Source organism: Grampus griseus, assembly GCF_964374135.1.
Source record: "Grampus griseus genome assembly, chromosome: 18".
Taxonomy (NCBI): Eukaryota; Metazoa; Chordata; class Mammalia; order Artiodactyla; family Delphinidae; genus Grampus; species Grampus griseus.
The window spans coordinates 78,872,809-78,885,845 of NC_139012.1; the positions used below are offsets into that span (position 1 = coordinate 78,872,809).

General features: G+C 45.7%; 1 protein-coding gene across 1 annotated transcript in view; it reads left to right on the forward strand.

Moving 5' to 3' along the window:
• Positions 1 to 7,047: 7,047 nt before the first annotated feature.
• XPO4 (exportin 4) overlaps positions 7,048 to 13,037 on the forward strand; it is a gene marked incomplete at its 5' end in the record, with an annotated part of 103,334 nt that continues 97,344 nt past the window's right edge. Inside the window, one exon of the mRNA XM_082675474.1 lies at positions 7,048 to 7,116. Within this exon, the coding sequence (XP_082531600.1) occupies positions 7,048 to 7,116 (69 nt within the window). The remainder of the gene's footprint in view (positions 7,117 to 13,037) is intronic.

Below are 13,037 nucleotides of genomic sequence, written 5' to 3' on the forward strand. Positions count from 1 at the left end.
ACTCAGTTATACATATATATACATTTTTTAAAATATTCTTTTCCATTATGGTTTATCTCAGGAGATTGGATATAGTTCCCTGTGCTATATAGTAGGGCCTTGTTGTTTATCCATGCAATGTTTTCTTTATTTCTTTTTATATCTATATATGCTGGGAAGGTGCTGTTGAACCTACACAGTCACTTAGAAGTGATAAATACTGTGCAGATTTCTATGTTAAGGCAAATCTGCATTATGTGTCCTTCCCCTTCCCTCCTCCCCACAATTTAAAAACTAGACAGTTGTCAGGGGACCCTGGAATGGCGTGGCTTACTCTGTTCTTGAACTACTGTGGGTACCTACTACTTGTGCATCACACATTGAGTCAACAGAAATATGTCGGACAGCACTGTGTTCAGTGTGTACATTGAGCGCCACCTGGCACATGTTGAACCCTTCAAATGGAAGCTTGAATGTTTTAAAAGCCATGGGAGTCTCTACATAAATTTGTCACAAGTTTTTTGCAGGACGAACAGTATGAAGCAGATGGGATTAGCTGATTCAATGAGTAAGTTCTCTAGTCATTACTTTCCTCAGACTCGGAGAGCAGATTATTTTAAGGCTACGGAAAGAACAGAGTTTTACCTGAAACGTGACTTTTCCTTTTACGTAAACAGTGCGGGGACACAGTCGGGCGAGCCGGCGGGGGCTGTCTTTGAGAAGGGGTGGGCTTGCGCTTTGTTGGAGGGTACACAGGACTGCAGTCATCACAGGAGGCAGGGATGTGGCTCCAGCTGAGGGTGGCAGTCGTGGGGACCGTGGGACCAGACTGGCCAAGGTTGTTAGAAAAGCAAGCAAGCAGCGCTTGCCAAATGCTGTGTTCCTTCCAACCAGACAAACCGGAGGACGTGCTTCCAGATGGCTGCATTCACCAGTGCGGCGGTTCTCAAAGTTTCGTTTTGGATCCTTCACGGTCTTTCTTTTTAATATAAATTTATTTATTTTATTTATTTTTGGCTGTGTTGGGTCTTCATTGCTGTGCGCGGGCTTTCTCTGGTTGCGGTGCGCGGGCTTCTCATTGCGGTGGCTTCTCTTGTGTGGAGCACGGGCTCTAGGCGCGCGGGCTTCAGTAGTTGTGGCACACGGGCTCAGTAGTTGTGGCTAGCGGGCTCTAGAGCGCAGGCTCAGTAGTTGTGGCTCATGGGCTTAGTTGCTCCGCAACATGTGGGATCTTCTCGGACCAGGGCTCGAACCCGTGTCCCCTGCATTGGCAGGCAGATTCTCAACCACTGTGTCACCAGGGAAGCCCTCCTTCACACTCCTAACAAGTACTGACGGCCCCACTGAGCAGGCTGCTGGCTGAGCTGTCAGGTCGGGAGAGGAGTTAACAGCGCTCCTTCTGGGCCTCTGTGAGGCAGGCCCCTCGCCCCCCGTGGCTGCCGGGTTTACCTGTTTTGCTGGCATCAGGTCCACGCTGATGACACAGGGCTTTGTCCAGCAGGTAGAGGGATGGATCCAGAAGACCCTGCAGGGAGAGCCCATCCTCCCAGGAAGAACTGAGGAGGATAAAAATGAGACCAGAGGCTTTAAAAAGACCAGAATATTTTGGAATGTTTGGCAAAATATTGAAAGTTGCCATCAATAATGACACATAATACTCAGGTCAGGGCTTCCCTGGTGGTGCAGTGGTTGAGAATCCGCCTGCCAATGAAGAGGACACGGGTTCGAGCCCTGGTCTGGGAAGATCCCACATGCCGCGGAGCAACTAGGCCCGTGAGCCACAACTACTGAGCCTGCGCATCTGGAGCGTGTGCTCCGCAACAAGAGAGGCCACGACAGTGAGAGGCCCACGCACCGCGATGAAGAGTGGCCCCCGCTCGCCACAACTAGAGGAAGCCCTCGCACAGAAACGAAGACCCAACACAGCCATAAATAAATAAATAAAATAAATAAATAAATAAATAAATAAATAAATAAAATTAAAAGTCCAGTTCCTTCCTAACTCCACTAATTAATAACTTGTCCTTTGTAAACTTGTTTCTTCATCTATATAAAGGAGCTAAATTCTGCTTACTTTATAAGGCATTGTCAGGTTCATACAAAATACTGCCTATGAAAGTCCTCAGAAAAAAAAAACAACAAAAAAAACCTCAGGTCAGAGGGTCCAAGTGCCAGTGTTAATGGCACCTGTGTCTGGTTGGAGGATGCTCTCAGGGCTCAAAGTGAGAAGACAGCTGGGTGGAGATGGCAGGACACCTCTGCCCCCAGGCCCAGAGCTCCTGCGGGTCAGAGGACAAGGCCAAACACATCAAGAACATGAACAGAAGCTGCTTCAAGACATTTATAAATTAAATCCCCACTTTCTCAAATTACCCGTTGGCTTCAAACGTGAAGAACAAAGCAGAGCTCTGCTGACAAAGCCCCAGACCCTCTCTTGGGGGCCTAGTGATTATTCCCAGGGACACCCAGCAGGGATAGCCTCCACCAGCCCTTGTTCTGTCAAAACCAGCCCAGGCGTCACTGTCGGTTCCTGGGTCGCAGCGCTCGAGCCCCTGTGGCAGGGGCAGGGACAGAGTCGCAATTGCTGTTGAGACAAACCAACCCCGTCCCTGGGGGGCCTCCTCCTGGCCCAGTTCCTGGGGACTCACAGCAGAAGCCGGGCCATGTCGTCCTTGGATGTCAGCCCTCTGAAGTCATTTAAGAGCCCCATCAGGCCTGCTTGAGGGGACCTTGGCCCCCCTCCGATCCCCTTGCTGCCTCCACCCTCAGCTCTGCCGGGGCCCCGGGCTCTGACCCTGACGGCCAGCAGCACCCCTGCTGCCACCTCTCCATGACACTTTCTCAGTCTTGCCCCGAGGCGCCCGCAGTTTCCATCTTCTGGGCCCGGAAGCCCCTGCTCTTCGGTGGCCTTCCCGTGCAATGACATCATGCTCTCTTGAACGGTATGGCAGCCTTTCAGATGGTCACTCCTTAGCCGGAGTCTCTGGCCAGGGCGTCAGGAGGACTCCCAGCAGCAGGAGGCTCGGTTACAGCCTTTGGGAATCTGTGAACAACTCATGCCTTTAGGTTGTTGGGTCGTAGGGACAATTCCAGAGATTTGTCTGGAAAAACAGAGGTCTTTATCACAATCTCAAAAAATTGTAATGGGATGGATGTCTTATAATGTTGAGCTTTATAAGGAAGGTGGCGTATTGTACTTGGTTATTGATTAGAAGCATTTTACTTAATAGGAGAGTTGCTAAGTTCTTACATATCATACAAATTTTAAAAAGAAAGAAAAAGAAAAATAGACTCTATAATTATGGTGCCACCCTGCTGAATAGGGTTCAACAGCGTGAGAAAGTCTTGATTTCATGTTGTAAAAGTAAAGTGGTTCAGAAATAAATTTCAAGATGATAGGTTGTGAGAGCAGGAGGGATAAAGCCACGGACTACGTTTTGCAATTACTTCGATATACACACATCAACACTGTGCTATATTAATCAAGTATTTAGTATTTAAGAACTCCAAAGAGTAACATTTCACAGACATATCATATGTGCAGAAATACACTTTATGTACAAGAGAACTATTTTAAAGACATATTTCCCTTTTGGTCTCATGTTTCTGTTTCTGGGGAAATATATTAAGTTCCTATAATTTGATACCATAATACTTTTGGTTCTATACTGCTACCTTGAAAGGTTTCAGAACTTTGGGTTATAAGATCCCTTAACACTTTCTAGATCAGGTGTCTTCTATATCAAAAGGAATTAAGTGTTCCCATCTAATTTGGGCTTTAGAGATGCCTTCTAAAAGAGAGATTTTGTTCTTCTATGGAGTCTCTCAAGTAAAATAGAATAATCTCGCACTCTGTTGCATAATTCATCTATATTCATGTAAGGGCCTCACTGTAGTTTTGATTTGCGTGAAATTATTTTCTTAATTTCCTTTTCTGATGGTTCGTTGTTGGTATATAAAAATGCAACTGATTTTTTAAAATTGATTTTGTGTCTTGCAACTTTGCTGAATTCATTTATTAGTTCTAACAGATTTTTGTGGAATCTTTAGGATTTTCTATATATAGGATCACATCATCTGTGCACAGAGATAATTTTACTTCTTCCTTTCCAATTTGGTTGCCTTTTATTTCTTTATCATGCCTAATTGCTCTGGGTAGCACATCCATTAGTATGTTGAATAGAAGTGGTAAGAGGGAGCATATAGTTCGATCCTGTTTTTCATCCCTTTAGCCAATCTATGTCTATTTTTAAAGTTTTTTAAAATAAATGTGTTTATTTTATGTTTATTTTTGGCTGCGTTGGGTCTTCGTTACTGCGCGTGGGCTTTCTCTGGTTGCGGCGAGTGGGGGCTACTCTTCGTTGTGGTGCGTGGGCTTCTCATTGCAGTGGCCTCTCCTGTTGTGGAGCACGGGCTCTAGCCGCGCAGGCCTCAGCAGTGTGGCACGCGGGCTCAGTAGCTGTGGCTCGTGGGCTCTAGAGCGCAGGCTCAGTAGTTGTGGCGCACGGGCTTAGTTGCTCCGCGGCATGTGGGATCTTCCCGGACCAGGGCTTGAACCCCTGTCCCCTGCACTGGCGGGCAGATTCTTAACCACTGCGCCACCAGGGAAGCCCCCAGTCTATGTCTTTTGATTTCTTTGTCAATTTAAAGTAATTACTGATAGGATGATAGCCATATGAAAATTCTTTTGACCCAAGACCCTCTGATAGGATCTTAGGGACCTACTAGGTATTCTGGGACTTAACAAGTGTCCCCAGGCCACACTTTGAGAACTGCTGCTCTAAGGTATTTCATCAATATGTTTATGTTGACAAGATGTTTATGACTTGACAAAAACAAACAAACCCAAACCAAACCTGTTTCCAAGGAGAAATATATAATATACTCAACTAATCACTTTTGGTTAAGAATAAGTAGGAATAATTTTGCACCCCATGACATCATAGGTGTTAAAGGCATACCCTAAAAGTACAGGGGATGTACTATCTGTGAAATGTTTTTGATTCCAGGAACACTTCGAGCAGATTTTAGGCCATAAATATTTCTCTTTTGTGTCTAGTGAGAAATTATTGGAATTTGCGCAACTTTCTTCCCTTCTACTTCAGGATATGAAGAGCCTGTGGCTAGGCTGGACTACTACTCCTTACCCCGTCCCGCACCCCCAGGAGAGCGCTACTGTTGCATAGTAAACCAAGAAATAACAAGAGTCAGGCATTGGAGGGGAGGTTAAATTAGTGGGCAAATTCTAGAATCTTCCAACAGTGAAATTCTACAACTCTGCCCTAAAATTCATGGCTCCATTATGGGAGATGTAACTTCAAAATGCTAATTTGATAGGAAGCATACTCATTCTCACATTACTTTTCCTTCTTCCTCTTTCTTAAAGAGTGTCTAGATGTAAAGTTCTTATGTAATTGCACAAAACAAATGCTTTGGAACACAGGGCCCAATCTGAAGCATCATAAGCCTCAAACATTTAATGTCACAAAATACTCATTTGTCTACACTTTTGCAGATATATCATGGAACTGCCGTAATTACTATTTGTAGTGGGTAGAGACATTTTGTAATCTTTTTGTAGGTTGCTTTATAAAGATCTTCCTTGACTTAGGATGGGATTATGTCCCAATAAACCCATCGTAAGTTGAAAACATCCTAAGGTGAAAATGCTTCTAATACATCGAACCTACCAAACATCACAGCTTAGCCTCCCCTACCTTAAACCTGGTTAGAACACTTAGTATTAGCCTACAGTTGGGCAAAATCATCTGACACAGAGCCTGTTTTAGAATAAAGTGTTGACTGTCTCATGTAGTTTGTTGAACACCGTACTGAAAGTAAAAACCAGAATGGTCTTAACGGTACCAGTGGTTCACCCTCGTGATTGTGCGGCTGACTGGGCGCTGTGCCCCACGAGGGTATATCGGACAGCGCATCGGGACCGCACATCGCAGCCCCGGAAGAGATCAAAAATCGAAGCACGGCTTCCAATGAATGTGTAACGCTTTCACACCATCAAGAAGTCGAAAAATCGTTAAGTCCAGACGCCTGTACTTAGTGAAGTATTTATTGAATGCCTACTACATGTTAACCACCTAGTTTCACACAATTCTTAAAGTAAAAAAGGCCATTCACTGCACTCACTTTGCCCTTTTGTAACGAAATAAAAGGTACTTCGTTTCTCAAGCAATGAAAGCCTTGTTAATTCACTTCCTCAACTTCAAGTTGTAGAGATGCCCAATATAAGAAACCCGTTTTTCAATGGAGCTAATAATGCAATTCTGTTGCAGGGACATAAAAAAGGGAAAACCCCAAAGTATGGCTTATTTACCACTGAAAGAAGAGATAAAGGAAGACGTTAACAGAGGAAACTTAACGAACACTGAAATGAACGTGACTTTCTGTGCAGCCCCAAGAAGCAGAACAGCACCAAGAGCTAGAAACCTACGCGTAAGTACGTGTCAGCTCAGAACAGAACAAGGTTTCCAGCAGTTGGAGCTGGTGTGAGCGCTGAAACAGTGAGGGGAGGAAGAGTGGGTTCCGAGGTCCCCTAACGGACCTTCCCTCCAGGCTCCACACCGAACATCGCTGCTGCGAGGTCCCCACACGGCACAGCGGGGGCGGCGCGCTCCACCGACTCCGGAAGCTAGACTGCCCGCCGAGGGGGCTCCGGCCTCGTCCCCGTCCGGTGCCCGCAGCTCGGGGCTGTGTGAGGGGGGGGGACGCGAGCGGGGAGGACGCGCGCTCCGCGGGGTCGCAGGCACTTCTAGTCCCGCAGGCCGCCCTGCCCCGGATGGAACGCGACCGCAGAGGACACGTTCGGGCCGGAGGCGCCCCCGGGTCGGGCGGCGGGTGGCGGGCGGCGGGCGGCAGGCGGGCAGGCGGGGACCGGCCCAGGGCACGGGAGCACCCCGCCGCGCGCCCGCAGCCCTAACCCCGCGACCCCGCGTCGACGTCGGCGGCGGCGACGGCTCCGGCGGGAGCGCGCGAGCCCGGGGCGCCGCGCGATTGGCCGGCCGGGCGCCCGCTCCCAGAATGCAGCGCATGGCGCGTCATTGAAGAGAGACCATGATGGCGGCGGCGCTGGGGCCCCCAGAAGTGATCGCTCAGCTGGAGAACGCGGCCAAAGTTCTGATGGTGAGTGGCCGCGTCCCCGCGCCCCGCGTCTGCTGCCTCCGGCGGCCCTGCTGCGCTCGGCCTTGGCGCCCGCCGGGCTGGCGGCCGGCCGCGGCCTCCCGGGAGCCCGGGGCTGGAGGGGGCGGCTGGCGTGGCGCAGGACTCTCCCTCCGGCTGTGCGCCTGCCTCCGTGCCCCTGGCCGGACTGTCCCTTTGCTGGGTGTCCGGCGCCCCCGCCGCGCAGCGGAGTGGGGAGCCGAAGGAAAAGGGCTTCTTGCGCCCCAGCCCTCCCGCGCGGGGTCGGGGAGAGGCGGGCGCGAGGTCGGGGGCTTGTGCGCGCCGCTGGGGGGTGGGTGCTGGCCGAGGGCTGGCCCGGCCCCGGTGCTGTTAGCAGCGCTCGTTCCCCTCGTGCCTTCGGGTCCGCGAGTGCTTTCTCCGGCCTGCAGCCACGGTTGGGCAACCGCAGTCGGCCGCACGTGGAAGGACCGGCGGGCGGGCGGGCGGGAGGGAGGGGAATCTTAGGGACCAAGGTCATTGGGGCAAAACTTTGTCTAGTACTGAGCTCTGTGCGGGTCGCGCGTTGAGAAGAGTTGGGTCTACGGTCCTCGTTGACTTCTTTCTTCCCCTTACAGTACAGTGAACAGAGCAATTTAGTGAGTAGGTTATTTACCTACTCGAGGAGTTGAAGCCTTCCACGCAGGGAGTAGAAGTAAGGATAAACCATATTTAGTTACTCAGTAAACTGTATTTGCTGGCTCAGTTTTGTTTTTTGTAAATCATGACTTCCGTGCTTGTAGATCTCTTTGGAAGCTAGAGGCTTATTTGATTTCTTGAATTGACACAGCCTTTCTAAGAATTGAATGTAGCCAGCTTCGTTACCTTTTTGCACCTTTTTTCCCCTTTTGGTTCGGTGTTTGGGTTATGTGTTCAAGCATCATAGTTTAAAATATTTGAACTAATTCTAGCATAGTTTGTAGTTCCTTTTCTCAAGTTTTGTTTTCACACACAACACCAGGTAGCTCATGAAATTTAGCTCATGAAACTGAGAAGCCTAATTAAAAGCAGGATTTACTTGCTGCATTATGAGCGAAGTTAGGTGCATCGTTTTGTCACAAAAACTGACTTAGAGAACGTTTTCAGACTCTTCCAAGTTAAGTCCAGAAAAAACTAGCTACGATTCCCCCTAAATACAAAGTTCTTAAAATCTCTGACTTACAGCGTTTCCTGAAATATCCGAAAAATTTCTAGGAGCTAGAGGCCCCATTTTCATTAGACTTTGGAAGGAGTATGTGACCCCCAAAACACTGCTTTAGTTCTAAGGTCGAAAAGGTAAAAATGTGCCCTTCATCATTGGCCTGAGTATTTATTTATTATTTTTTTTGCGGTACGCGGGCCTCACTGTTGTGGCCTCTCCCGTTGCTGAGCACAGGCTCTGGACGCGCAGGCCCAGCGGCCTTGGCTCACGGGCCCAGCCACTCCGCGGCATGTGGGATCTTCCCGGACTGGGGCACGAACCCGCGTCCCCTGCATCGGCAGGTGGACCCTCAACCACTACGCCACCAGGGAAGCCCCCTGGCCTGAGTATTAATTAGCATTTGTGCTTGCTAGGACCTTCTGTCTTCCCTGGCAAAGCTAGTTTTATCACCTATAAGGGAGTAGCTGAGAAGAATCGGAATAAATACTGTTAATTGAGTGCACATTGCCTGCCAGATGCTGTGCTTGATGCTTTACATGCTTTGTTAACCCTTGCAGCCGCCTTACAAGGTTGAGAGAGAGCTTAAGGTGGCCCAGGTTATGTAATTACTAAGTGGCTGAATTAGGTCTAGAACTCGCATCTGTCTGGCTCTAATACTCGCTCTCTTTCTACTCTACCTTACCACCTCTCATATGTGTTGTATAGGTATCCATTTACGTACTTTTAAATCTTTCCATAAGAGTATTGAAAAAAATGTGATTAAAAATAGGAAATTCCTGGGAATTCCCTGGCGGTCCATTGGTTAGGACTCCATGCTTCCACTGCAGGGGGCCCGAGTTCCATCCCTGGTCAGGGAACTAGGATCCCACAAGCCCCGAAGCACGGCTGGAAAAAAAAAAAAAAGGAAATTCCTTTTTGGAAGTGTCCACTTACTATTTAAAAATGTGGAAGAGTAGCGCTTACTGCATGATTTCTCAGTATGAAAGCTGCATTCCATTTTATTATAATTAACAATAATAGCTCACATTTTATCGGGTGCTTACCGTGTGTGAGGCACTATGCAAACACTTTGCATATATTACCGTATTTAATCATCAGTGACTATGGTAGTTATTACTTTCATTTCCATTTTCTGGACTAAGGGACTGAAACGTGTAGATGCTAAGTAATTTACCCGGATTTTCAAGGCAAGTAGCAGAGTGGGGACTCCAGCTCAGCTTTGTCTGTTATCAGCCTGTGGTTCTTGGCCTGTGGGGTAGTGGGACTAGAAAGCAGGTAGATTCATTAATTTGGGGATAGCTAAGATTGTCAAATCTCCTTCAGTTACTTAGCATTAGAAGATTAAAAAAAAAAAGAACAGGTGATCGTAGCATTTATCGGGTCTGTGGGTCGGATGGATATCCCTCTAAGGAAATTTTTTTTTTCTTTTTTTTTTTTTGGCCACGCCACGCGGCTTGTGAGGCCCTAGTTCCCCGGCCAGGGATCAAACCCGTGCCCCCTGCGGTGGAAGCGTGGAATCCTAACCACTGGACCGCCAGGGAAGTCCTTGAGGAAATCTTGTTTGTAGAAAACTGCTGTGTATTTTAGCTGTTACTATGTTTTGGGATTCAAAGAAATTAGTGATGTCTTTCACGATTATTTTTGCTTAATTTTTCCATTTGGTAGTCCATATATTTCTTTCATGAAAATCAGCTTGGAGTTTTAGTGTGTAAAACAATCTCAGGAGATCTTTTCATGCAGAGGTCTTAGGGAGTTCACGATGGGTATTAGAAGGGAATTGTAAGTAAATTTTTGGGTGCAGACATAACATTTTTGGTAATAGGGTTTATAGCTTTTATCAGCCTCTCTCAGGAAATAGAGACCCTGAAAAAAAAATCTAGTTTAAGTGTTTTGCCTTCCATTCTACGGATGGGGAAACTGAGGTTCAAAGAGGTAGAAGTGACTTGCCAAAGGTAGGTCACAGAACAAATTTGTGATAAGAGTGATCCAGAACCTAGATCACCAGACTCCCATTTCAGAACTCTTTTAAAATTTACTTACTCAACCATGTTACTTCTCAAAGTCAACATATTATAATACTATAAATGTTAAATTTTATTGCTTGATGGGAAATTTCAAAATGTGTTTTTGGTTATTGCAGTTGCTTCACTGTGAACACCTATATTCTTTCCTCTTTAGGTTATTGGATAAGCTGCCAATAAAGTAGTATATTAGACCTTTAGAGTAAAAAAGATGTTTATGGGATTTAGAGATGTAGGTCTCAACATAAAGCCTGATTCCCCGCCCCCCACCCCCAAAGTAGTAATAGGGAGCATTTTCTGTACATGTTTGTGAATACTGCTTAGTCTTCTGATTCAAGACAGTGAGGTTACTTGCTGGAAAATAAATTTGAAGGTGAACAAACTAGAATGAGGAAGGGCTTTTGTAAATTAGTAACAGTATGCACGTGACGCCATCTATTCTGAAAACAGTGTGCAAATGGAGCATTGTTTAAATAGGTCTTGAAATTTTCTGTTCCAAAAAGATTCCAGTTGTTGGCTTCTGCTTAAGATACCTAACCATGCGTTTTTGAGAGGATATTAAATACATACAGAGTAAGTAAAGTGGACCACACTTCTGTGCTGACATTCTCAGCAGTGAGAGTGACTGTAAGAACTTATAGCAGGTTACAGTTACAGACCTGAAAATTTGGTGTTGCTGATACATTTTATGTCATTTACAAATTATGACAGTAATACTGGAACATGTTATTTTAAAGTACATCAACAACACACAATGTACAGAATAACAAGTGTTCCCTCCTTTCCCCACTCTCAGTCCCCTTTCCTAAGCAATCTGTATTAAGTTTGAATATACTGTGACCTTATTTCCTATGCTTTTACAATATACATTATGTAGTGCTTTCTGTATAAATGATACACTGTAAATATTATCCTTGATTTAAAAAAATCTTATCAATGCCTTTCTGAATAGTAAGAAATTCAAGCTGTGCAGAAAGGTATATGGGGAAAGTAAAGGCTCCCTAAGCCCCCATCTCCTCTCTTCAGAGGTCACTGTTCCTTGGGTATCCATCTTGAAGATCTCTGAGCATGTAAGAGCACACATATGTCCTTTTTTAAAATAATCAATCAATTTATTTGCTTATTTTTGGCTGCATTGGGTCCTCATTGCTGTGCGCGGGCTTTTCTGTAGTTGGGGCGAGCAGGGGCCACTCTTCCTTGCGGTGTGAGGGCTTCTCATTGCGGCGGCTTCTCTTGTTGTGGAGCATGGGCTTTAGGTGCGTGGGCTTCAGTAGTTGTGGTACACGGGCTCAGTAGTTGTGGCTTGCGGGCTCTAGAGCGCAGGCTCAGTAGTTGTGGTGCATGGGCTTAGTTGCTCTGTGGCATGTGGGATCTTCCCAGACCAGGGCTCGAACAGGTGTCCCCTGCAGTGGCAGGCGGATTCTTAACCACTGCGCCACCAGGGAAGTCCCTAATGTATTTTTTTACATAAATGAGATGGTGTGATCCATATCTTCCTGCACTTTTCTTTGTTGACTTCATTGTGGATGAATTTTAAAGAAGTTTATTTCCATTTTCTCCTTTATGTGAATAGATATAAAATAAAGGATGTGTTAGGATTTTACAGACACCATAATGGAGAAACCTAGTATTCTTTTGTTATTAATATTGCATTTGTTTGAACCATAAATCCAAAGAGTGATTTATTTATTGTCTTAAATTTCCTTGGTTTTGCTCCCCTGGCTCCCTTGGATAAAGGGTTGTCCATAACAAGTGTGTGCAGTGACAATATAAAATAATGCAGAGCACATATGTTAATTGATACTTTATAGGAAAGTAATTTCATATATTTGTTTTAAAGCTGGAATGGATTTTAATAAATCTAAATGCAACTTTAATGAGAGAGATTCATGATTGGCTTTCATGGCTTTTATTTTGGAATTTGGTTAACATTTTAAAAGCATCTGCAAAAATGTAGTGCTGTAGAAAAATCCTTACCATCTTGTTTGATTTACTTACTCTGCAGCATTTCTTCAGTACACGTGTGCTGGGCATGATGCTACGTATGCTGAGGAGACAGGAGAAACAGGCCTTGTTTTCAAGGAGAACAAAAGTCTAAAGGGGGAAGAAAGGCAAAACTATTAGCGAGTATTAGGTGATGTTATAATAGGAGCATATGCTGCTGCTCTGTGAGAGTACAGAGGAGGGACGTCTATCTGAGGCTGAGATGGGACCTAGAGAGGGCTTCTCAAAACCTATGTGATCCTTAAGCGGAGACATGAAGGACAAATTGGAGTTCTCCAGTTGGATAGGGGTGTCCCAGGTAGAGGGATATATTTGTGTGAAGCCCTGAGAGAACCACGTGCAGTGTGTTTGGGGAATAGTTGAGCATTTATTTAGTGTTTCCTGAGCCCCTTCTATGTATAAGGTATAATGCTTTTTGTGTGTGTGTGTGCGTGCGATCAATAGTGCACGTCATAAAATTAATAATTTTGCTTATAGCATTTACTTTTCATATTGAAAAGATTCATTGTATCGTGTAAGCATTGTTATTTATTTCAACCTTGTCTTTTCATCTCTGCTGTGGCGCTAGATATTAGACTGGCACTAACAGTTCTTTTTCTCAAAAAACTAGGTAACGGGAAATTTTTATTTAAAATTCAGTTTAATTAAATTTGTATTTTGCAGTTGGATTTGTGTCAAACTCAGCTAACTGCAACATAACCAGTGATCCAAAGAAGAAATGT